Here is a 22,854-nt window from a genome sequence, read left to right as displayed (position 1 = left end):
CATAGGCTGTAGTTGACTCTTGTCTCGTTGGAGATGCCAAGACATTACACGTGACCCAGAGAGGCCAGCGTTTGCCGTCAACCTCCAAGCCACAGGACTCTCCATCCTCCCCGACCGCATCCAACTGAGCTTGCCGACCTCGGGTGTTTCCATTACTTTTTAAAGCTCAAACCACTCCACGAGTACCTCGTCGGGTCGTCTTTCATCAAAATGGCAACTGAACTTTGGTAAGTCGTCCACCAGACCTCTTTCCAGCCCCTGGGTGCTGGACAGCTGCCGATCGATACCTTGCTATCAAGCCCGTCATTCCCCAGAACTAATGGATGGGTCTTGCTAACATTTGGATTTTGACAGCCCCGTCTATGCGGTGAGTCTTATAATATGCTAGATCCCAATACTTGAGCACGACTAAGTTAATCGCCCGTGTCTCGGCCCTTACTCGTCATTCACTTGCTCACAATGCATCGCAACGGTCACTAATCTTTCTTCATTTAGCCCTTCTTTGGTGCGCTGGGCTGCACCTCCGCTATCGTTTTCACCTGCTTCGGTGCCGCATATGGAACTGCTAAGGCTGGTGTCGGAGTTTGCTCTATGGCTGTCCTCCGCCCCGACCTGATCGTTAAGAGTATGTGTATCTCACCTATAGCTCTGCCGATCTGGCAATGAGAAGTTTCTAGCGTCTTGCAATGATACATGGCAACAATTCGCTGACTCAGATACCAGACATTGTCCCCATTGTCATGGCGGGTATCATTGGTATCTACGGCCTGGTCGTGTCGGTCCTGGTTGCCAACGACTTGACCCAGCAGCTTCCTCTCTACACTGGTTTCATCCAGCTCGGTGCTGGTCTGTCTGTTGGTCTGGCTGGTCTTGCTGCGGGGTAAGTTTGCGATACCGGGTGTTTACACATGTTCTAGAGCTTTGTTCCTAACTCCCATTTCAGTTTCGCTATTGGTATTGTTGGTGACGCCGGTGTTCGTGGAACGGCTCAACAGCCTAGACTGTATGTCGGAATGATTCTAATTCTCATTTTCGCTGAAGTCTTGGGTAAGTCGTGGCTGCTCCCCATGCCAATCTGTATCATCGTATCTAACCACTTCTCCCCCTCGCAGGTCTGTACGGGCTGATTGTTGCCCTTCTCATGAACTCTCGCTCGAAAGCTGTCTGCTAATAAAGACCTCCCACTGCATTCCGGAAATTGGACCTCGAATCGCCCCATGGAATGTCCCTATGCGATTCATGGTTCGTTCCCGAGGGTGCCTTTTCAATATTTCCCCGACTCGAACCAATGTTCCTCTTCGGCCGGGGAACCTGACACGATTAACTTGGTGCGGGTGCAGGATTGGATGATATCGGAATGTGATGAATCGATTTCAGTCCGTTTGAGATTGAAGATTTGATGACTGAGTGGATGTAAAATCCGGGAATCTGTTCATTCATTCGTCCTGAACTCGGTGGACAGGTGTGGTAGATACTGGATTTTTGGCTTTTACATTGCATGACACTGCGCTGGACTCTGTACTTTATATGAAATTCGCTGATCCGGGGCTTGAGTCTCCATCCTCTCTTCCATTATGGTGGTTAGGCAGGGTCTGCTGTATGGAGTTTCTTGTTTCTTTACTTCTTGTCCCTTGTCTTCATTGTAGACTTGATATCCTTCATATGGAAATCGCTTCAATTCTTTTGGTTGCGTGCCCTTCATTACCTCAAGTTGGGTTTGGTAGGACAGTAAACCTTTATTTGTGCATTCAGCATTACGGTGTTGTCACTCATAGTCCCATGTTCTTGGGATGCAGATCTGCCTCGGTATTGGGACATGGTGGGCAAGCTCAGTAGAAGAGATCATCTAAAATCGAGACAATCCCTGCTTTATTGTGACCTACAAATTCAGTCATTTAACTGAGATTGAAGGGGGATATTGAATTGGAGAAAGCAGCGGCGCCACAACAGAAATCGAGTCATCAATATCTATTAGGATGGGGAGAGTATTTGCTCACATAACATAGAAACCAAAGACCGCACTTACTTCTGCGCAAGTACAGCTATTTGCAGCAAGAAAGAGCAAGGGAGAAGAGGTATGTGGATATTTAATCGAGCATAGGCGAGAGAAATAAGTAGGGGAGAACGAGAGGAAGTAATGAAGAAAAAAGCTTGAAAACAAGGATATATGCCCTGAACTCTCACAAGACTAGCCTCGACCCAAAATGCAGGCAAGATGCAACTGACTGTGAAAAGAACAAAAATAAACCAGGGAACCACGAGCTCGATTCTACTTGTCGAGTTTCCGTCTCAGAGTACGCGTTCTCTTCATCAGCTTCTTGAACTTGTGCTTCTTCATCTTGGCCTTGCGCCGTCTCATGGTGCTGATAGCATGCATGGTGTGATTGTTGCGCAGACGTTCAATGTAACTCATGCCTGCGGTGGAATCAGAGGGCGCCTCGATGGAGATCTCGTCGCACATATCAGATGGGTCCTCCATCTCTCCGTTGCGAACGAAAGGTCCCGTGTGTGCCTCATAGGTCTTGCGACCGTCGGCGTGGCGAGCTTCGCGGATCGTCAGGACGGTCGAGTAGGTCTGGTACTCGTTTTCAATTTGAGCATCGGTTGACTCGGCAGTCTCGATAGCGGATGTGTGCATGGGGACGGGCGGGGGAGGAGGCTGGAATGGGCGAAGACGACGGGTGAATTCCTCCACAGAAAACTTTGCATCGGGGCCATTCAACATACGGAGTTCGCCGTCCTGTTCGCTGAAGCTTCGGAAATGGTCTTCGGACTCTGACATACCCTGGGAGCCAGTTTCCATCGACTGCACAGCCGAAGATAGAGTGAAGATGACGTCCTCAGGCTCGTTCTTCAGCGGCCGCTTTGACGAGAAGATCGCTTCGAATGCATCGGTGCTCGAGGTCGGGGGCACCGTGGTCGTCACCGAGATTGGCCGGTGGATGGAGAAGAATGATGCTACATGAACATCTAGTGGCGGAGAAAGAAAAGGTCAGATTCGGATTTTTTTTTCTTTGCAGTGACAATATCAAATTTAGAGCTTGCGAGGGCTTGAGCACTCACCATGTGGCTGTCGGTGTTGTGTCGAGGGCACACTTGGGAGGTTGGAAAATGCCGTATGTTGCCTAGACTTCGAAGATCCGTTACGGGCAGAGCTGTCCTTCCCCCGACGGCGGTTAGCCTTGCTCTTCTCGTTAGACGAGTTGACTCCCTTTGCCGGGGCAGAGGGGTCCATTCGACGGGATCCATCGCTGGGCGGGACGGGCGGTTTGGAGGAGGAGGAATACCGGCGTTGTTGCAGAGGTCGGGCTGCGCCGAGCAAGCTGCTGGTAAGATTTTGACCGGAACGAGATATCCCTGGAAGCAGCATGGGGGTCCATGCCGCCCGGCGTAAGGATGTTGACAACATGTTTGGCAGATGACCCAGTCACTGGGGAGGTGAATGAGTCTTGAGGCGAAATCAGTCGGCCCGGAACTCGGGGTCACTGATCATGCGGATGTTATGTAATATATCTGCCTAAGGCGCACAAAACATGAACACATTCGCCAAACTTGAACTCGCATGATTCGATTTGATGGGGAATATCTCCATCTTCTAGGCGTATTGGCTGGGTGATTTCTTCTGGTCATCTGGTTTAGATTTGAATTCTAGGGTTCTATGTAGTGTAGCTCGGGAAAAATGGTCCATGTCTTGTGATCGATCTACAGCAAGGAAGGCGATGGTAAGCAACTTGAGAACCTGATATGTATCCCTATTTTTGGAAGCTGCATTGAGACTAGAATTCAAAGAGTAAAAGAAGTGCTCATTAAAGAGCAGGATATCGAGTTCATTCAGAGAGAAGATGTAGTAAATAAAGACCCAGAATGATTGTGATAATACAGAGCAGTCATTAGTAAATACAGCTGCAAAGACAAACAAATGGTATCACTCTGCATTAAACCAAAAAAAAGGAAGAGAGACTGGGAGATGGCAACGATACAGTCGCTAAACGGAAGCGTGAGCATTAGTTGGCGAAATCGGATAGGCTTTTTGGATGCAACGTGATAGACCCAATGATGTGAGCAGAGAGTAGACAACAACCTCTCAGTCAAGAAGCCGCATTAGAAAACAAGAAAGAAAAGAAAATGAGAATGAGAATGGCAATGATCACGAATGAGTGAACGAATAGTAGCCGCCTTAGAATGCAACCGGAGGGTAGCTGGCAGGCTGAAGAGCTTGAGAGATAGGAAATGAAAAGAGAAAAAAAAAAACATCGTCACAGACAGACGGTCATGGGGAATTCCTCGGGGATTTGAGGGCCTCTACCTTATAGTATTAAGGTATGCAGATTCTTCTGAATGATCATGTCCTGTACTGAATCCATAGTCGCCTTGAGTAGTGTTGTGTCAGTTGCATTAGTGTAGTGGATGTAAATTTCGCGGTCTGGGATACGGTTGATGCCACGGAATCGGTCTGCAAAGTACTGTGCCGAGGTATCATAGTCGGTGTCAGAGCCGGTATAATCTGGGAAGTGCTTCGAGATAGAGGAGATGGCGAGTTTGCGTTTGAACAGATCAATCTTGTTGAGGAATAGAATGATTGGTTTGCGCTTAAACCATTCGCCGTTCACTAATGATTCGAATAACATCATGGCCTCATGCATTTGATTCTGTAAAATGTGATTAGCGGTGCGACCGAGGAAATATGGAAAATCATGCTTACGGCATTCTGGTCTTCGACCAGACATTGATCGTATCCGGACAAGGCGACCATGAACAACAGGCACTGGACACCCTCAAAACAGTGTATCCATTTTTTCCGTTCTGACCGCTGTCCTCCAACATCCATCATGCGGAAGTTCATCTGTCCGAGTTCAAACAGAGTTTCCGTAATACCCGTTGTCCGAAGCCGAGCCTGCAACATGTCCTGGTTATCAGGAAGCCAGCCCTGAGTGAATATGCGATCGAGAGATTCGTAAAAACTGGGTTTCGTTAACCTAGGTTCATGTAACCTATCGTCCATTCGACTTACTAGTGCAAGTTATCATGGAGAGCAAATTCATGCCCCCGTGCAACAGCCTTTTGCACACCTTCATCCTTCCACATGGCCCTCATCGCATCGCGAACCTCGAGATCGGAGAAGGCTTCGTCGGACCCTACATCTGGTTCCGTATTCTCTAGTAGGTCCGCAAAGGGCTTTCAACGCTCGTTAGCTGATGTCGGTCTCTTAGGGAGATGGGTGGGTAGTACCCTAATCTTCTCCTCGTTCTCAAAATCGATTTCCTCAGAATTCATGATATCCAACAAAACCTTGAATGCAATGACAATGTTCGAGTAGATAATAGCGCGGGTTTGGTGACGCTCTTCCTCCGGGAAGCCCCGACTGTGAATGATTCGCATCTGCTTGATAATGGTGGACTTGCCAGACTCTCCCGCTCCTGAGCAATGTGTTAGTAACGCGAGACTGAAGTAAGCCGTCAAGCAATGACCGAGAACCACCAACCTAATAGCAGAATCTTGATGGTCCGGTCCAGCGTCTTCTTGTCATTCCTGAGAGTCCGGTCAATGCGCGCATTGCGCTGGAAAGCATCCTTATCAGCCTCCTCGGGCTTCGAAACGAAGCAACCCATGTTTTACGTCCGACAACGACAAACTACCTGGCGCGATGGTGGTTAGCAACGGTTCATTGCAAGCTGGATTGGTTTAACAAGGGACTCGACGCATCAACGATGTGCATTTGATCTGAGTCAGGGATGCGATTTTATTGCTCCACACGGGAGTCCAGTCGAAGCTCAGAGACAAAAGACTCGACCAGACACTCCGCCCAACGTAGTAGATGGACCTACCTTCAAAATAGAACACAAATCCTGCCCTTTCTGCCAAAGTACAAGCTAACGTTGAATGACTGTTGTGCGACGTGATAGGCAGAAGCTTGAAAGGTTCGATCGGTGCTTCTGTTGTTCCCCACACCTGTCGACCACGTTCCGTTGCGAATTGGGCGGTTGTATTTTCAATTGGACCAGAGTTTTCTCCGAGACAGGCGGCGAATTCGTATGAGCGAAACAACGTCAGCCTGCCGAAGGCCAAATAGGAAGCTGGAGGGAAAAGACGTTGGCGGTGACGAGAGAAGCCGAGATCGAGTTCCAAAGTTCAAAGGATGGACTTTACCCGACTCTGAGGACAAAAGGACGTTTCGGAAGCTGGAAGCCGAGTCCTCCGGAAGGGAGAGAGGGGGGGCGAGAAATGGAAGAAATGGAAGAGATGGAATGGCTAAAGGTCGTACGTCTTTCCCGTCCCACGAGCGAGTCCACAAGCGGGGAGAGGTGATCACTCCCGTCAGATATTCTGGTATTATGTGTGTTTATTTCGGTATCTTTGACTTCAGTATCTGTCAGCTTTCGGTATGTAAAGTATTTTCAAGTGTTCTCTCTGGAATGGAATATTTTAAGAAATCTGCATTCTGTTTCTTCTCCCTTGTCATCTCCGTGCTGTTGGCTCTTATCTCTTTTTGGACGATCTCCTCTATGTATTGAAATACAAAGGCTTTACTCCGTTCAAATCTTCACTTCGTTCCCAGGGGACCGCTAGGCCGATCCACTACGGGGGGCGCTTGACCCCTGTCTGCAACGTCTATAAGTTGGAAACTTTTCATTAACTGCAAAAAGATACTGCAGTTCGGTTCTTCATCCATTGTTCTACTACTCAGTACTTTATTCTCATATTGTTATCATTTACATCTTGGTAGGAGAAGATAAGGAGGAAGAAACCTTGAGATCCATCAAATGGCACTATTGAAAGCGGCTACACTCACGTGTTAACCCAATAAGCGGAATTTCTGGAACAATTCAGTTCAACTGTTTTTTTTTTTTTTTTTTTTTTTTTGCTTCGTTCTTTTATGGGGAAAAAAAGAAGAAAGTGGCATGGAAACATGTACAACATCCGATGTACGGAGGACAAAATCCACAATACGAAATGACACGGTAAATAATGTGTAAATTGTGCATTCGTTAAGCCATTGTGGAATGCAAAGCTCTAGCTAGCAATCGATATAAAGGTGCTGAAACCTAGAAGGGCGTGCCAGTGACTAATGCAAGGGCTATTCTGAAACGTTGGCGGATTCCTGTCCCGGTTAACACTAAGGGTCTGCTTGGATCACCATGGACATCTTATTCTTCCTTTCTGCTCCGTACTTCCCACAGATGTGCTGGCACCGTCCACTACTCCATAGAGCCCCATGAGATTTGGATTCCTCAGGTGAACTATAGTACATCCACAACTACAGTTCTGCCGAGAGTCGGACGGACCTAAGACTAGTACCGGATTACAGCGCTTAGGGGGTTCCGCACAACCCAATCAGAGAGCTCAATCCCAACATTCGCTCACTTCCACGCCCCTTCCACGCTATTAAGCACGTTCTGAAGAGCTCCATCAAGAAAACAGATGTGAAGTGGACCGTGGCTACTTTGTATTATTTCCCTGCGCAACATTCGGCACTTCAGACCCGCCCAGAGAGTCTGAAACCAAGGCCAATTGGCCCATGTTACCGGTTCGCAGCGCCCAGTTTCAAGACATGATTTTCATTTAATTGCTGACAATCTCACCACGCCATCGTACTACTAAGGCAGGGGGTGATCTTTTTGGGACTAGTCTAATGCACCTGTGGGATCGATTAGCCTCTCCAAAGCCATGTCACATTTAACTGGAATCCTCAGAATACAGTGACTGTTCATGAGTTATGACACCCGTTACAGCCCCACCCACATACCACATGAAATGAACTGGTGGACCTCATATATCTCGAGTTCAAATCGCGTTTCGGGACATTTTTTATGTATCTTCATAAGATGGTGCTTAGTCTTGTGTAGAGACTCATTAAAAGCCAAGGATTGTGATGTACAACTAGATTGAAGGTACCGTTTGACGGGCGGAATATTATCAAATTGGTATGGGGCTGAGTGGTAAAATTTGTGAACAGTCACTGCATCTGTTGTTTGCAATAATAGCACGGAGCACTTTGTAGAGAATGAATCCGGATCAACCTGGACCGGCCTAGTTCCCATCACCGAACAAAAGATTCGCCATCCTGGAGATGCGATCGAGACTATGCTTGTGGTACGTACTACAGTATGTATACAGATGGAGTACGAAGTACCCGGTGGGTTGAATACCTCCTGAGGTCCCTAAGCTGCTTACCAGCTGCTTACTGGTGCAAAAGAGAATTCATCCTCAAACCCTGATATTGGATTCTGCCTCCACACGCAACTTCAGACAAATTTCCCACGTGTGGGTTGTCGTTTCTCTAGCAATTGGAAAGCATACCCGAGGTATTGAATTTCATATGTACATACTCATCTCCTGTCATCTACTTTTTTTTATGCATAATGGGTGCTCTGCTGGCATCATGAAGCTGTGGGAAATCTTCATCCTGAAACCCTAAGCCTTATCACCATGCTTACAATTCCAAACGCGTGACTTTGTATATAGCATATTGTTTCTACATGTAAACACTTGCCAGATTCGATTTATCTAAAAATCGGGCGCTGTGTGTTGTACAACATATTTTCCGGGTCATCACAGAACACATGTAAATATAAACAACGTAGGGTCTAAAATCGTCAGAGCCATGCGAGGCACATGACATAAATCCGCTCCCAAACAGCATCTACTATTAGCTTTCACCTGCTAAGGTACAAATATACCTACCCCATACAATGGCAGGAACTCTATGGACAGCGCAAAATTTAACAGTAAGCCTGCCAACGCTCAATGTCCAGACTAATCAGGGGTATCGAATAGGACTCGAGACATTTACAGTCATACCTCATTAAATCCGGCCCCCAATTTTTTTTGGGTACAACTTTAACTTTTTGTAATTTAGAAAAATTAGATTAATTTGCTTAAAGCCACGTTGAGGAGTACTAAGACTACCTAATTAGGCTAATACACCTCTGTATCACAAACCGTAAGTTCCAACCTTGGAAAGTTGTTTTTTTTTTTTAAAAAAAAAAACTATACACGTGACTGTCCTTCTTCTATTGGCTTGATTCTACATTCCGCCTTTTCTGACAAGAGCTCTGCCGGTTTAAAACTCCCCCAAAAGATGACAGTAAGGCCTCGTTATATTGATTCAATTGAGACACGGGTAAAAATTCGTTCTATTTAGGTTTTAGTTATAACCTTCGCTAGAATGAGGTTTTTCTGTATGTAATACAAACATGACCATGCATGGTAATAAAAAAAGCCAACATAGGAAGACATCTCAAAATTGATTAAACCCTTTTGCAATTTAGAAGGATCTTTGTTGCTCATCCTTCGATTTAAATGAGATATGACAGTACGGAGTAAACGTTGTCAATCAGCATTTGACGGCAGGTCCGGCTTTGAGGTTTCAATGCCCGAGCGTGAGTCGTTCGGGAAAAGTTCCGGAGCTGATGTACCTAGTCCAGCATAGTTAGTGACCGTCAAATCAGTTTAAATGGGGACATCGGATTTTGTTCGGGACATCATTTTAGAAAGAGCGGACCGCTTTGATGAGTCTACTAGATAGTGATCCTGCAGGATTGTGAGAGACGGTTACATGCTCCGTACTCTAAAAGGTGTAACCTAACTTTTTTCTTCATACTACAGTAAACCGTCGTTGTAGCGAAGGTAACAACAAAAACCTAAAATATAACGAATGTTTGCCCGTGTCTCAATTGAGTCAATAGACACGGCCAAGTCCGTAGAAGGTACGGAGTACTTGTCCATCTTTCTACTAAGGAGATGAGACATGCCGATGGCGAAGCGGTCTCCGCTAGCAAAATTAAATTGAGCTCTTGCACTCCGTACAGAACATGAAGTAAAGCAACAATCAATTGAATAGGCCCACAAGATTAGCATGTTTTTGTATCAACGATGATAAAAAATCCTTGATCATTCACTGTCCATGTCTAGTCGGTTAGGTAGGGCTGCATACTTTCGAGTGTCGAGCTTTCAAAAATCCTCCTTACAATGATTGAGCATACAAGCATTCCAACCTTGGAAAGTCCCAAGGTTATTATATCTCCAAGAATAGCTGCTCGTGTGGCCTTATCATGTATTTTGATGATATATTTATTTTATAGATATTTCACTCCCGTCTAATTTTCATGGATAGACAGCAGAAAAAAGGCTTAATTTGTGAAATCGACCTTTTCCCGTATGACCACGGTTTTTTTTAAACGCTAAACAAGTCCATAGTACCGTAAATTGCTAGGCGTTCCGACTATTGCAAGATGAATGAGACAAGGTTTTGGTGACGTCACTGACGAATTCTAACAACGCACGTCGAGACCTCACCTCGCAGAAAAAAGTCTTATCTTCTCCCAAGGTATAGAATAAGCCACATACAGAAAAGAGCACTAGTGGTTGTCTTCCCTAGGTTCAACACACTCAATGTGAGCGGCCCAATTCCAGTATTCGAAAACTCGGACTGCCCGGTGAGCTATGCCGCCAAGGATGAACTCACAACATCTTAAGAGAACACAACGGTTAAGAGAGATATGGCCCTTACTGAAGCCAAACTTCATATGTCTGGCTATGAAAGATTGATTCTCCCTGGCTCATGACCAAACAATGTCTCACCGCACGTGCAACCCGAGCAAGGGCAGCCATCGGATATTTTCAAATTTATCAGCTGCTTTGCTTCAGAAACAGATTAAGATAGCGTGCGGCAACGCAAAATATTGGCCGTCTACATTGGAACCCACTCCTTAATCTTTAGAGGTATACTTGATCCACACACCGTATTGCTGTTACTCGTTGTTCCCGGGCTACGAGATGCAATCCAAGGTCATGTGGATCAAAATCCTGGCGCAAAGGGGACTTGAGTCGCCTTCTCCAATCCCTTGGGCCTTACATCTGGATGCTGACCGGAACGAGTTTGCAGTCGGAATCATCACAACGGGCACTATGATTAATGGCATCGATGCCGCATTGCATTTTGTCAGCTTTGGTTCGAGTCGTCGCGAATTGATGGGGTTATTGGTACTTTTACCCAATTTAAAGAACAACAAAGTGATCTAGATTTTGAATATATACACAGACGGTACTTTAAGGACATGTTTAAAGAGGATCTATCCTGGGCTTGTCCAGAGTAGTAGTGATGAATTTACAGGAGACCTCGAAATACGATGGCCAATCAAACAATTTGGGGAACATCCAGGGTCACCCCTCGGCTTTGCGCTTGATGCCAAGCAGTAGAGGAGGGCATTAAAAACGAGAAAGTCTTGGTGTGACTTGGCATCAGGAGGGAGTAGCCTATCATGCACGGGATTCCCCCATATATCTGAGGTATATCAAAGTGCGATGTGGAGAATTGTAGTATCAATACCTCGCACAGTGCCCGAATTGGAAGGGGCTATGGTACAAGTAGTCTTTATATTAAGCCTAGCTTGACAGGAAACAATCCCAAGTGCTAGCTATAAGTTTGGTCATGGTCCCCCTAAGATATATAAATAGCTAATAAGCAACTGCAGCTGGATGAGACTTCGGCCACAAGTGATGCGCTTCCTGCCTGTGCTAAGGCTGTCAGGGGGCTGATCAACATTCATGTTGGTGGTGGAATTCGATCTGGGGTGGAAATTTTCAAAGCCTTAGCTCTTGGTGCGGAATGCTGCTGAGTCGACGGTCCTGCACATTTGAGACTTGTGGTAAGAGCTCTTTGTTCCATTGAGAACTTTAATTAAGGTGGTTATACTGACTCCTTTGTAGTGTGACGGTCAACAGGGAGTCCAGCTGATACTAAAAACACTATTCGACGAATTCAAGCTATTAATGCAGCTTATAGGTTGTAGATTTATTTCTGATATTAGCTCGGCAAGCATAGCAATTGTCAATGCAGATGGACTTCTGGCTAGATTGTGACTGCGCCTGGCGCTCAAGGCCCTCTATTACCGTGCATGCTCACCACTGCCAAATTTCCTTTAAGATCGGTGTAGGATTGCGCCATTAGTTTATCATTTGGATTATCTGACTAGCTTCTAGGGGTCACCTCATGGGTTTTGTCCGGTTCCTAGTCCTAGAGGGGGAGCTCCTAGTTGTCGTGGCTTGCATGGCAGACATTTAACCTGTGTGTGAGGATTTCTCTATATAAAGCCTGATTTGTACAACTCAACTCTTCGAATTATCACGAAAGATCAGAAAATTCCTAGCATGTTTTCGATAGAGTCCGACTCTGACCTTCGAGTCGGGAAAGAGGGCAAAATTGAATCGGGATACGCTGATTGATAACAATAGCTTATTTTCTAAGCTTCCTTCCCACAGACTGGCTGCTCAGCGTCCACCCGTGTGTCAACTCACTGATTGGAGAAAATTCAAGCTTATTGAGCGAACAACCTCACCAAATATCCATGGATAGCTCGGCTGAAATGCAGGTTGCTCACACATGCCTGGGCGAAAGAGTGATGTGATGAGTCATCAATAGTAGGCTCTGCCGAGGTGGGCACCTGGGCCCAGCTGGAGCCGCCAAGAGTTCACCGGTGCCCCGAGTGTGACGCCATTCCAACCCCAGCTTCTCCTCGTTGCCCAAGGAGTAACTCTGGAATAAGCACCGAGACCCTATCCATGATTTTCGAATAAGCATAATCTTCTTCTAACAGTGCAGTGCTTTCCAGAACGGTTCCGCCACCGTTCAGGTATGTATTCATGGGTGCATCGTGTTCGGCAGATATGAGGTGCTAATGGCTCCTCAGTGACCATAGCAAACGTGACCCCAACTACTCGTTGCACAGTATGCAGTCCGAGAAAGTTCCATCTCTGGATATAAACGAGGTCTACGATTTCGAGGACAATGACTTTGTTTCCAGCCACACCCGTGACGACAAGCCACAACGAACTCGCCCCTGCTGGGCGAGAATTGTGAGGAAAGGGCTCTGCGTCTTTGTGATCGTCGGTTTCATTACCTTTTATCTAGGGGCTCCACATGGTATGACTACTCTCTCCCTCTTAGAACGTGTCGCTAACCTGACCATCCTTATGATTAGGCTCTACGTCTACCGAGGAGAACCCGTCCCCGCACCCCGAGGCTCCCCCGCTTTGCCAGTCGCAAGAATGCATTCATGCTGCATCTGAAATCCTCTATAATCTCGATCCCAATTATGAGAACATAGATCCCTGCACTGACTTTGACCAATATGTCTGCGGTGGATGGAGGGAGCACCACGACATGCGGCCCGATCAGGGATCGATATTTGCAGGCACCATTATGGCAGAGAATGCCCAGACTAAACTTCGTCACATCTTGGAGCGCACAGAATCGCCGCAGTTATCTGATGCTGACAATTTCAAGAAACTCAAAGCTGCATATGACGCTTGCTTGGACGAGACTACTATCAACAAACGGGGCAGCAAGCCTTTGATCAATATTCTCGATGAACTGAAGACCATCTATCCCGCAAATGCAGACCTTGTAAAAGGAGCGCAGGATCAACTCACCAGTGCTCTTTTGTATCTGGCGAACGCTGGTGTTGGGGCTCTGGCTTCTTCTGGTGTCACTGTAAGTCTGTGCGGCCTATATCTCGCGGGCGCCACTAATGACTCCTCCTAGCCCGACGATAGAGACCCTGACAATGTTGTTATCATGATCTCGCCGCCTCGTGAAATCGGACTTCCTGCGAGAGAGTACTATAACAACACAAAAATCGTAGCTGACTACACGACCGTTTTGAAGCAAGTTGTTCGAGGCTTTGCTGGAGATGGATTTGACCAAGTTGCCGAGGATGTTGTGGCCTTTGAAAAAAAGCTCGCGGATGTGACTCCGGACACCCAAACCCAGGAAGATGTCACCAAATACTACAACCCCCTTACTGTCAAGGAAACAGAGACACTGATACCCGAGATCTCTTTTGCCGATATTATTTCGTCTTTGGCGCCCCATGACTACAAAGGTGATCGCCTGATTGTCGGATCGCCTGCCTACATGAAGGCCTTGTCTGCTGTCTTGAAAGATACACCCAGAGAGACCATTTTGCTCTTCTTGCAGTGGAAGCTTATCCAAGCGTTTGCGGATGTTATCGAGGATGCCTCCATTGAACCTCTTCGGCGCTTTGAGAATGAACTCGCCGGCAAAGAGCCTCAGGCTAAGGAGGAGCGATGGCGTAAATGCCTTGGGCGTCTGGATGAAGGGCTTGAATGGAGTCTCAGCCGTTTCTACGTGCTCGATGCGTTCTCTGAGGACTCGAAGAAACTTGGCGATCAGATCGTTTCCGACATCAAAGAGCGGTTTATATTTACCCTGGACCAGACTAGTTGGATGTCTCCGGATGTGCGAAAATTAGGCATTGAGAAGGTGGGAAATATCATCCAGAAGATCGGATTTCCTACAAAGAGTCCCAATGTTCTAGACCCCGAGGATGTGAACAAATTCTACCGGGAGCTGGAATTGTCCAATGACACCTTCTTTGAGAATGAGGTGGCCGTGGCAAAATTCCAGCTTCGCGGCGAATGGTCTAAGCTGGGAAAGCCCACCAACCGTGACGAATGGGGTATGAGTGCACCGACTGTCAACGCTTATTACAACCCACCCGGTAACGAGATTGTCTTCCCTGCCGGCATAATGCAGCCGCCAGCGTTCTATGGACCTTCGGCCCCGCTGTATCTGGCATATGGTGCATTCGGCGCCGTCAGTGGTCACGAACTTTCCCATGGTATGTTCAGGTCCCTTCCAAACTCTTGCCGTTTTCCAACTGACCAATATGATTCAGCGTTCGATTCTACCGGTCGACACTACGATGAGAGTGGAAACTACACCAACTGGTGGGACGATGAAACCATTGAAGCCTTTGAAGAGCGTGCTCGATGCTTTGTCGACCAGTATTCCAACTTTACCGTCCTAGGTCCCGAGGACAAGGTTCTCCACGTGAACGGACGACTGACACTGGGCGAGAACATCGCCGATGCTGGTGGTTTGACCGCATCGTACCACGCGTGGAAGAAGCACGATGAGGCAAAGCCTGACCTCCACCTCCCGGGATTGGATACCTTCACCAAAGAGCAGCTGTTCTTTATATCCTATGGTAATTGGTGGTGTGGAAAGACTACCAAGGAAGCGGCTGAGCAGGCGATCTATAACGATCCCCATGCGCCCAAGCCAGCACGAATTATCGTGAGTCTTGTCAATGCATTCTTTTACTTGTGTGCCATCACTGACCGTTGTCACAGGAAACCATGGCCAACTCTCGGGAGTTCAAAAATGCCTTTAGTTGCCCAGATAGGAAGCCGGCTTGCAAGCTTTGGTAGTTTTGAGTAGTTTACTGTCAATGTCATTTGCTTTCATGAGTTTTGAGTCGTTCGAATATTCTGACACTGGGTTCAAGTGTCTAGCTGATTGGCTAGTGCTTGGATGAACATGGTTGCCACTCACTTTCACAATCACCCCTTGTCGATGCACATCCACCAATCCCCGTCACGTTCTCCAGAATTTGGGACACATTTTCCCATTCATTTCACCCTTGAAAGAAAATCTTTCTCATCAAGCGACCCTGAACGTGATGAATTATGAATCCCCAAACTCTCCAGCCTCCTGCCGCTCGGACAGATGCGTCACAACTCAAAAGTTTAGCATGCTACCTTAGAGATAGAGCTACTGCACTCTCTGTTGTTAACGCCTATCGCCACACCCTGCAAAGCAACTCACTGGTATCCATTTCCGATACATCATTGATCCAACCTATGGATGCTTACGATGCGCGAGAAGAGGGCATCCTGCTCGGCCAAGATGCCGAACCCCTACAGCTGCTGATCTCCACGGCGATCGCTGCTCAACCCCAGCGGGAGCGGGCCACAGGCAAGGAAACCATTCGGCATCGACCCTCAAAAGACAGCGGAAGAGGCCGAGGTACAGAATTAGCCCACGGATCTACTCCGTCTGTAGTTGTCTAGTACCTAGGTCAGCAAGGTTCAGCCTCCTCACCTCTTCAGAGTTCTCTGATTTTCGGTGTGGTTTTTGATGGACGTGTCAATTCTTATGGATCAGTATCAGTTTGATCGACATTTGACATGTGATGGTAAAGTGAGAGCAATGGGATTGCGGATTGGGTCTGCTAAGAGGCTAGATCGACATTGGATCACTATGGAGTCGGCCTCATTTATGAGCCGAGAAGATAAGAACTTGTGAATCTAACCCACTAAAAAGGCCACCCTTCCCCCCCCCCCATCCCCTTAAATCCTTGGTCATCATACGATCCTCAGATCTTCAGTGTAAAACATAAGAATCTCACGCTAAGCTAGCCTAGGGTCTATCAAATAGGCCAATGAGACAGATTAGGGTGTGGCTGCACGGTAGTTCTCCAGGTTGCTCTACAATTAAAGCGGTCATATAATTTAACACCATCTTTTATTGATCTGTGCAATTTAAGATACACGATATTTTTAGTCACAACAATATACTCCGTACTCCGTACTACTCATGATGAGCTCCGCTTATTTTCCTTTTCAGTTTTGCGTTCCTATCAAAGTGGAGATGGAAATCACGGATGAGTTGGCCATTATCCCTGGCACTGCTAATCCTAGTGCTCGCCTTTTCACCAGAATGTAGTGCCTTATCTCCCTTCAATAGACTCTGTAGAGTCTCTTGGTGGTGTAAAGAGAAGTCAGGATATAAAAAATATATAAAGGAAAAGAGTTAGATTAATACATATTTAGAGTATCCTGTAGAAAAAAAACAACTCCCCCCCCCCCCTCCAGTAAAAAGGGGCTCTACGAAGTATGAAAAGAGAACCCCAGCGTTCCCAGTTGCGAAACAAAGTTCCCAGAGTGTTCTTCCGCCGCGTCGGGTCATCTCCACAAAAACACTCCAATTTCTTCCCTTCTTTTTAAATTGTTTTCTTTAGTTTTTATTTTATTTTATTTTTTTATTTTTTTATTTTTCGTCAACCCTTTTGACCTCATATAATATAAGTGATGTTATTTTTTGGATGATTTTGCCCTGACCTTTTCCAGTGGTACAAACCCTGGCCCCGTCGCGACGGGAGCATTTCGCGTCCTCACAGCTTTTAAGCCATGGAGCCCTTTCCTCCTATCGATCCGCCGGAGTTCAAAGATGCCTTTTTGGGCCCGCAAGTTCAAATCAATGAATTGCCAGCCTCCAACTCAATGTCTAGTGGAGTGCCCCAGGATCCAATCTCGAATCTTCGCCATGCCAATACCGTAGCCCAGGGCAGCAACGTTAAGCGGAACCTAGAGTTGAAGGCAGCACGCGAGAAAACAGCAACTGAGATAAACGCCAAGGATAGCCATGAGCTTCTACGATCTCAAACACACCTTGGCCCACTAGAGGCACGTTCACCCGGAAGGAAGGTCGGCCATTTCACCGTAAGAAGTGTCGGCCAAAATGGCCAAATATTTCTCAGGTACACCAAGCGATTCATCATTCCTCGTGCTGTGTCACATAGTGTGCAGCTTGCTGATAGTGGAACTATTTCAATGACTTAGGCCGATTGCCAATCCGTCCCAGAAAATCCCACAGCCTGCATCCTTCTCTTCGGTTGATACCGCGAAACCCAGTCTCCTTCAGCCGCAGAGCCATGCACATACCCGCAAGGCCCCAGATCCATCCAGGTGGTCGAGCTCGCAGCTCTCTGAATTACGTCCGCGCCAACAACCCGAAGATTTCGAGTCTGTCCTCATTGTGCCTCCTCCTCCCGAACTCTTGAGCCAGCACCGCATGAGACCGATATCGTTCTCGACCGTATCGGAGCAGCAATCGATAGCCGATGCAGGGAAGCGTGGGGAGCTGCGCATCGTGATCGATAGATCTGAAGACCGCCCCAAGTCTGCATATGAGAACTCGACACCAACCTTGGAGGTTCCTAGTCTGCGGTATCGGCTCGGGTCGCCGCGATTCAACGTCGAAGGTAGCGCACTGATGCAGAGTCCTGCCTATACGCGAAACTCGATGTCGGACAACTTTCGGAATTCAACACTGCTTGGGGGTGTGACTGACCTCCTGCCGGTACTTCACGGTCCATATCCTCGAGACTCTTTCTCGCGGCATCGGCCATCTTTTGCAATTTCGATGTTCTCGGGGACTGCAGCGGCTATGGATATGAACCGAGCTTCACCGGCTCTGAGGAATTCCATGGTCTATGAATTGAAAGAGCCGGTTGAGCCATCTATCTATGAGACGATGGTGCATGATATGGATGATGGTTCTGTTGTCCGATACATAGCTGGGACAAAGGATATTAGTGCTGCCACGCCTGCTCGAATTGTTGCGCAGATCTCCTCCGAGTCATTCATGGACTACGAACTAGTATCGGACTTCTTCCTTACCTTTCGTTCATACCTATCCACCACACACCTTTTGGCTCTTCTTCTTGCGCGGTTAAAGTGGGCAATCAACCGGCTACAAGATGATGGACGCATTATTAGGATTCGCACTTTTGCGGCTTTGCGACATTGGATTCTCAATTACTTCGTTGATGACTTTGTTACAAACTACGAGCTTCGAACCCACTTCTGTGAGACCATCAACAAGCTATATTCAGAGGTCCGGTCTCGACAAAATGGCGGCTCGAGTGATCGAAAGATTCTCATTGACTTGAAGCGTTGCTGGAACGGCAAATGTTCGGTTTACTGGGCTTCCCCCGACTTGTCTCGCGCCTGTAACGACCCAGAAATCCCTATTGTGCCTGGAGATGCCCAGATTGAGTTGCCCAAAGCCGAGGAACTGCAGCAGAACGTCCCCATTTATGGCATCACGCCTCGTACCGACTCCACCGTTCGCGAAAGTCTTGCTTTCCCCATACAGCATGATCGAACTGACTCTGCAGCAACTGCGCAAAGCATTCCACTCTCTGCTAAAAGCGAACAAAGCTTGATGGCGCTCTCGTGTTCATTACGACCTAAATCCCCCAGGCGCTTGTCCTTGTCTGCATCGAAAGACAAGGCGCCTCGCCCTGTGGTATTGGGTCTCACAAATTCCAAGTCCCCGTCTAGGGCTCATGAACCACCCAGGTCACCCGTGTCTCCCATGGTCTCGCGGCGCCCATACCACAGCCATAGCCATAAACGAAGCGGGAGCTTCTCAGACTCGGTGCGAGAGGATCGACCGCCGATATTCGTGATGGAGCCCGAAACGGGACCTGCACCACAGAAGATGTTCGATCTGATCAGTTTGATACGGGGACAAATGTATCCTCCTGCGGATTCGTTCATGACAACGATGGTACCGGAATCACCGCTCCTTCTTCCGCCGTTGAAACCCCCAAATCCGGATCGTCGGAGTACACCGAACGTGCCCAAGTTGTCACCTAACTCGGGCATGAAAACAATCATTGGCTCAATCAAGCGAGCATTGCACACGAGGAACGGTGGGCAGAGTATCTCTGCTCTCATTACGACTTCCCACGAAGCTATTTCGTTGCCTTCCCGCGGGAAGACTTCTGCAATGCCAATCGGACTTGCTTTTGGCTCTGAGCTCTATCGGGAGAGGAAAATGGCTGCTGTCCCAAAACATCCAGGTCGTATTGATATACTGTGCGATGAGGTCCTCAAACAATACCGCTTGGCCATGAACCAGGAAGGGATGAAAGACCGAAGCCAGCCTTCAGCTGCCTCTGACTTTCATCAAGCGACCCTGCAGGAGCCTTCATCCAACGTTTCTAATCTTTTCCCGACGCATCCCCCCAACTCAGATCCCAAATTTCGGAGCGGTATCACTATGGGCAGCGAATCAATCATCATTGTCGATGATACTGGGTTCGAAATGCCTTCTTTGTCAGGGTCAGCACAGGAACCAATGCCAATTGTCGATGATGATGCTCATGAAGCGCTGGAACTCGAAGTGCCCGATGACGCCTCAACGCAATCGATCCCCTCGGGGGGAGAATACCTTCGACCGATGTGCTACAAGGCCGACGAATCTGCTGCTCATTCTAACGTATCCTACCCCATTCGCCCTCTCATGCCGCAAAGATCGTCTTCGGCTGAAGGCGGATCGACGCCTATCAAAAAGATGAAGAACTCTTTTTCTCTGCGGCTCAGAAAGTACGCGTCTTTCCAAAGTGGAGTCTCAAGACAGCGGCTTTCGATGAGCAGCGAGACGACTCAATCGACTGTCGACTCAAATGCGATGCATGAACAGAACACTACACAGTCGGGGCCGGTTCTTCGCAGGCGCCGAGGTGGAAACCTCCGTCAAATGCAGACTGGAGATGAACCCGAGCCTCCTTCCTGTCGTGACTCGTTTGCGTCTTGGGATGACTCAGTTGTGGACGGGACGGCCCTATCTGATGGCACTGCCTCAAGACCTCCTTCAACATTGATCCCTCCAAATCCTCAGTACTCACTGATTCAGCCACTCGCTTCCCAGCAAACTAGACGTTCCTTTGAGTCAGTCATCGCGAAGTTTGCACAGATTCCTGATGACGACGACGGTGGTATTGAGTCAACGCTGTTAAAACTGGAGGGAAAGTGGGATGGGCCACCCAACGCCGTTCGAAACTCCTCGTCTGCACACGCAGAGGGTGTCGAAACGGTCAGGCCTGGGTGGGATGTTCTTTCCCGTAGGCGACAGACGGACAAGTCCGCGTATTCCACAGTTGGGGGTCGATTGGCACCACCTAGATATTATTCAGGTTCTGTCACTGAGTCTGAAGAGTCATATGATTCGATTCCGCTTCTTGAAAGAGGATTGACTGACGAGTCCATGAAATGGCAGTCTACAAGCCAGCCAATCCAACCTGGCCCGCACGGTGCTCCACTCACCCTCGTATCAAGCTATGAAACTTCGGAACTTGCCTCACCGCACCCCTCAATTCAAATTGTGCACAAAACCGACAGCATGCGTCTCATTCCTCGTGGAGCAACCACCCCGGCCTCGGCCATTTACGATGTTGGTCAGGTTACTCCGAAGCGCTTCTCAGCTCTGTCTTCTGAGCTGTCCGTCGACCTGATTGATCCGCATGAAGCTATAGGTGCAAGATTTTCGACAGACACGCTCAGCCTCGGTTCGTCAACCGTTGGGATCCCATCTCATCCTCTAGCGCAACCTCCCTCCCCACCGATGACCATCCAACATCCGGGATCTTTTACTTCATACCCTTCGCCGTTGAATACGGTCCTGTTCCAGGCCCAGCCCCTTACGCCCGACACATCCCCGCGACACAAAGAAGTTAGCAACTCTGCTTCGCGTCCTCTAAACATACAGCAGGTTTCGAGTGACGTGTTATCCAATTCGGAAAACCATCGTCCCGATCCAACCCCCGTTGTCACCTTTTTACCCGACCATGTCCCCTTTATCTTAGCATGTGAATCTCAAGTCCTCGCACAACAACTGACATTAATCGAAATGGCTGCCCTGAGCGAAGTTGACTGGCGAGATCTGGTCGAAATGAAATGGAGCAGTGCCTGCCCATTAGTAACAAACTGGGTCCAGTTCCTGACACAGGAGGAACGAAAGGGTATCGATTTGGTCGTGGGCCGCTTCAACCTTATGGTCAAATGGATCTTGTCGGAGATTGTCTTGACCCGTGACATCAACGAGCGGGCCCGCACAATCATCAAGTATATCCATACAGCTGCGCATGCCCGCCGCATCTGCAATTATGCCACGATGCTTCAGATCGCCATTGCTTTGTCTTCGTCTGATTGCTCCCGACTGCAGCGTACGTGGCAGCTGATTTCAAGTGGGGATAAGCGGCTGTTCAAGGACATGGAGTGCCTAATTCAGCCGGTGCGCAATTTTAATGATTTGCGTGTCGAGATGGAAACGGCCAACTTGCAGGAAGGCTGTATTCCCTTCATCGGTGAGTTTCAAAACTGGTTGCTTGAATGCCACCCTAGATCTTGTTTGCTGATTCCTCTTTACTTCGTTCCAGGTCTATACGTCCACGACCTCACTTATAATGCACAGAAACCCGCACAAGTTAATAACACCAATGGCGGTTTACTTGTTAACTTCGAGCGCTATCGCACCGCGGCACGAATCGTTAAGAGCCTCCTCCGTCTCATTGACGCTAGTACAGAATACAAGTTTGTGCCCGTGCAGGGCATCATCGAACGGTGCCTGTGGATTGCTTGTCTCCCCGAGGAAGAAATTCAATCCCGCAGCAAAGCACTTGAATAATCTCTCGTTTACTGTCCCCTCCCCCTTCCCCCTTCCCCTTGGTCCTTTTGGTTTCTTTATATCCATTTCTGTACTGCAATCTTGCCATCCGTGATTGGATAGTTTATACCCCCTTTCTAGAGGCTGCTTTGCCCCTTTGCCATTTTGTTTCCGGCCCTTTTGGTTAATATCGTTCATTTAATTTTTTTTTTTTTTCATTTGTCTCGTTGGTGCTGAATGCCGAACCAGGCTGTCCCCATGAATGGAGACGTTTTATCTATACATGACTTGGATCTGCCACTCCATAATTTCAGCCATCCTTGTACAGACCTTGGCCATTTCAGCCCTCCTCACATTTGATGTCGGCGTTCAGAAATTTTGGGAATGCCTAGGCGTTACTGCTATTTCCAACCCCCTTAGAGTCGCTTACGCGGTTCACGGTTCGCTCTCTACCTAGCATCGTGATTGGTTTATAATGTCTACCAGCCCTTTATGATAGTAATCATCATGCCTATTTCGGTCAATCTGTCAGATTCTCTTACCTTGTGGTTCGCTCTATAGCGTCGCCAATATTCTTTTATACATCTATGTTGTTGTTTAGTCTTGTTGTCTCCGGGTCACAGGCCGATACTTCTTGGGGACTTGGGCCTCATGTGCCTCTTTTATGGGTAGCAATATGTCTAAAGCATTTGCAGCTAAGCTTGTATTCGGTACCAACCCTTCGAAAGCTATGCCTTCTTTCCCTACTATCAACTTGCATTCACCCTATCCAACGCTATCAATTAACATTTAACATCATACAATCATAAGCG

At 47.8% G+C, this 22,854-nt stretch overlaps 5 protein-coding genes across 5 annotated transcripts; 3 read left to right on the top strand and 2 right to left on the bottom strand.

The window, feature by feature from the left end:
* Nucleotides 1–210: 210 nt before the first annotated feature.
* Pdw03_4039 (ATPase, F0/V0 complex, subunit C) lies at nucleotides 211–1,171 on the top strand (the record flags this gene model as incomplete). Its single annotated transcript, XM_014676075.1, has 6 exons — nucleotides 211–227; nucleotides 355–367; nucleotides 496–625; nucleotides 724–880; nucleotides 944–1,047; nucleotides 1,113–1,171. 6 exons carry the CDS (start codon nucleotides 211–213, stop codon nucleotides 1,169–1,171), a joined length of 480 nt encoding a protein of 159 aa, XP_014531561.1.
* Nucleotides 1,172–2,269: 1,098 nt separating this feature from the next.
* Nucleotides 2,270–3,409, bottom strand: Pdw03_4038 (DUF1713 domain protein; the record flags this gene model as incomplete). The annotated part of the gene is made up of 3 exons (XM_066100651.1): nucleotides 2,270–2,970; nucleotides 3,064–3,155; nucleotides 3,288–3,409. 3 exons carry the CDS (start codon nucleotides 3,407–3,409, stop codon nucleotides 2,270–2,272), a joined length of 915 nt encoding a protein of 304 aa, XP_065956051.1.
* An 898-nt stretch (nucleotides 3,410–4,307) lies between these two features.
* Pdw03_4037 (G protein complex alpha subunit GanA) lies at nucleotides 4,308–5,609 on the bottom strand (the record flags this gene model as incomplete). The annotated part of the gene is made up of 5 exons (XM_014676077.1): nucleotides 4,308–4,649; nucleotides 4,703–4,961; nucleotides 5,012–5,175; nucleotides 5,230–5,417; nucleotides 5,483–5,609. The coding sequence occupies 5 exons, from the start codon at nucleotides 5,607–5,609 to the stop codon at nucleotides 4,308–4,310; spliced, it is 1,080 nt and encodes a 359-aa protein (XP_014531563.1).
* A 5,999-nt stretch (nucleotides 5,610–11,608) lies between these two features.
* Pdw03_4036 (Endothelin-converting enzyme) lies at nucleotides 11,609–15,234 on the top strand (the record flags this gene model as incomplete). The annotated part of the gene is made up of 3 exons (XM_066100650.1): nucleotides 11,609–11,648; nucleotides 14,700–15,100; nucleotides 15,157–15,234. 3 exons carry the CDS (start codon nucleotides 11,609–11,611, stop codon nucleotides 15,232–15,234), a joined length of 519 nt encoding a protein of 172 aa, XP_065956050.1.
* Nucleotides 15,235–16,995: 1,761 nt separating this feature from the next.
* On the top strand, nucleotides 16,996–22,063 carry Pdw03_4035 (Guanine nucleotide exchange factor, putative; the record flags this gene model as incomplete). The annotated part of the gene is made up of 3 exons (XM_066100649.1): nucleotides 16,996–17,345; nucleotides 17,428–21,743; nucleotides 21,816–22,063. The coding sequence occupies 3 exons, from the start codon at nucleotides 16,996–16,998 to the stop codon at nucleotides 22,061–22,063; spliced, it is 4,914 nt and encodes a 1,637-aa protein (XP_065956049.1).
* Nucleotides 22,064–22,854: the final 791 nt, after the last annotated feature.

The sequence above is a fragment of the Penicillium digitatum genome, chromosome 1 (assembly GCF_016767815.1).
Source record: "Penicillium digitatum chromosome 1, complete sequence".
NCBI classification, from domain to species: domain Eukaryota; kingdom Fungi; phylum Ascomycota; class Eurotiomycetes; order Eurotiales; family Aspergillaceae; genus Penicillium; species Penicillium digitatum.
This window is presented reverse-complemented; position numbering and strand designations above follow the sequence as displayed.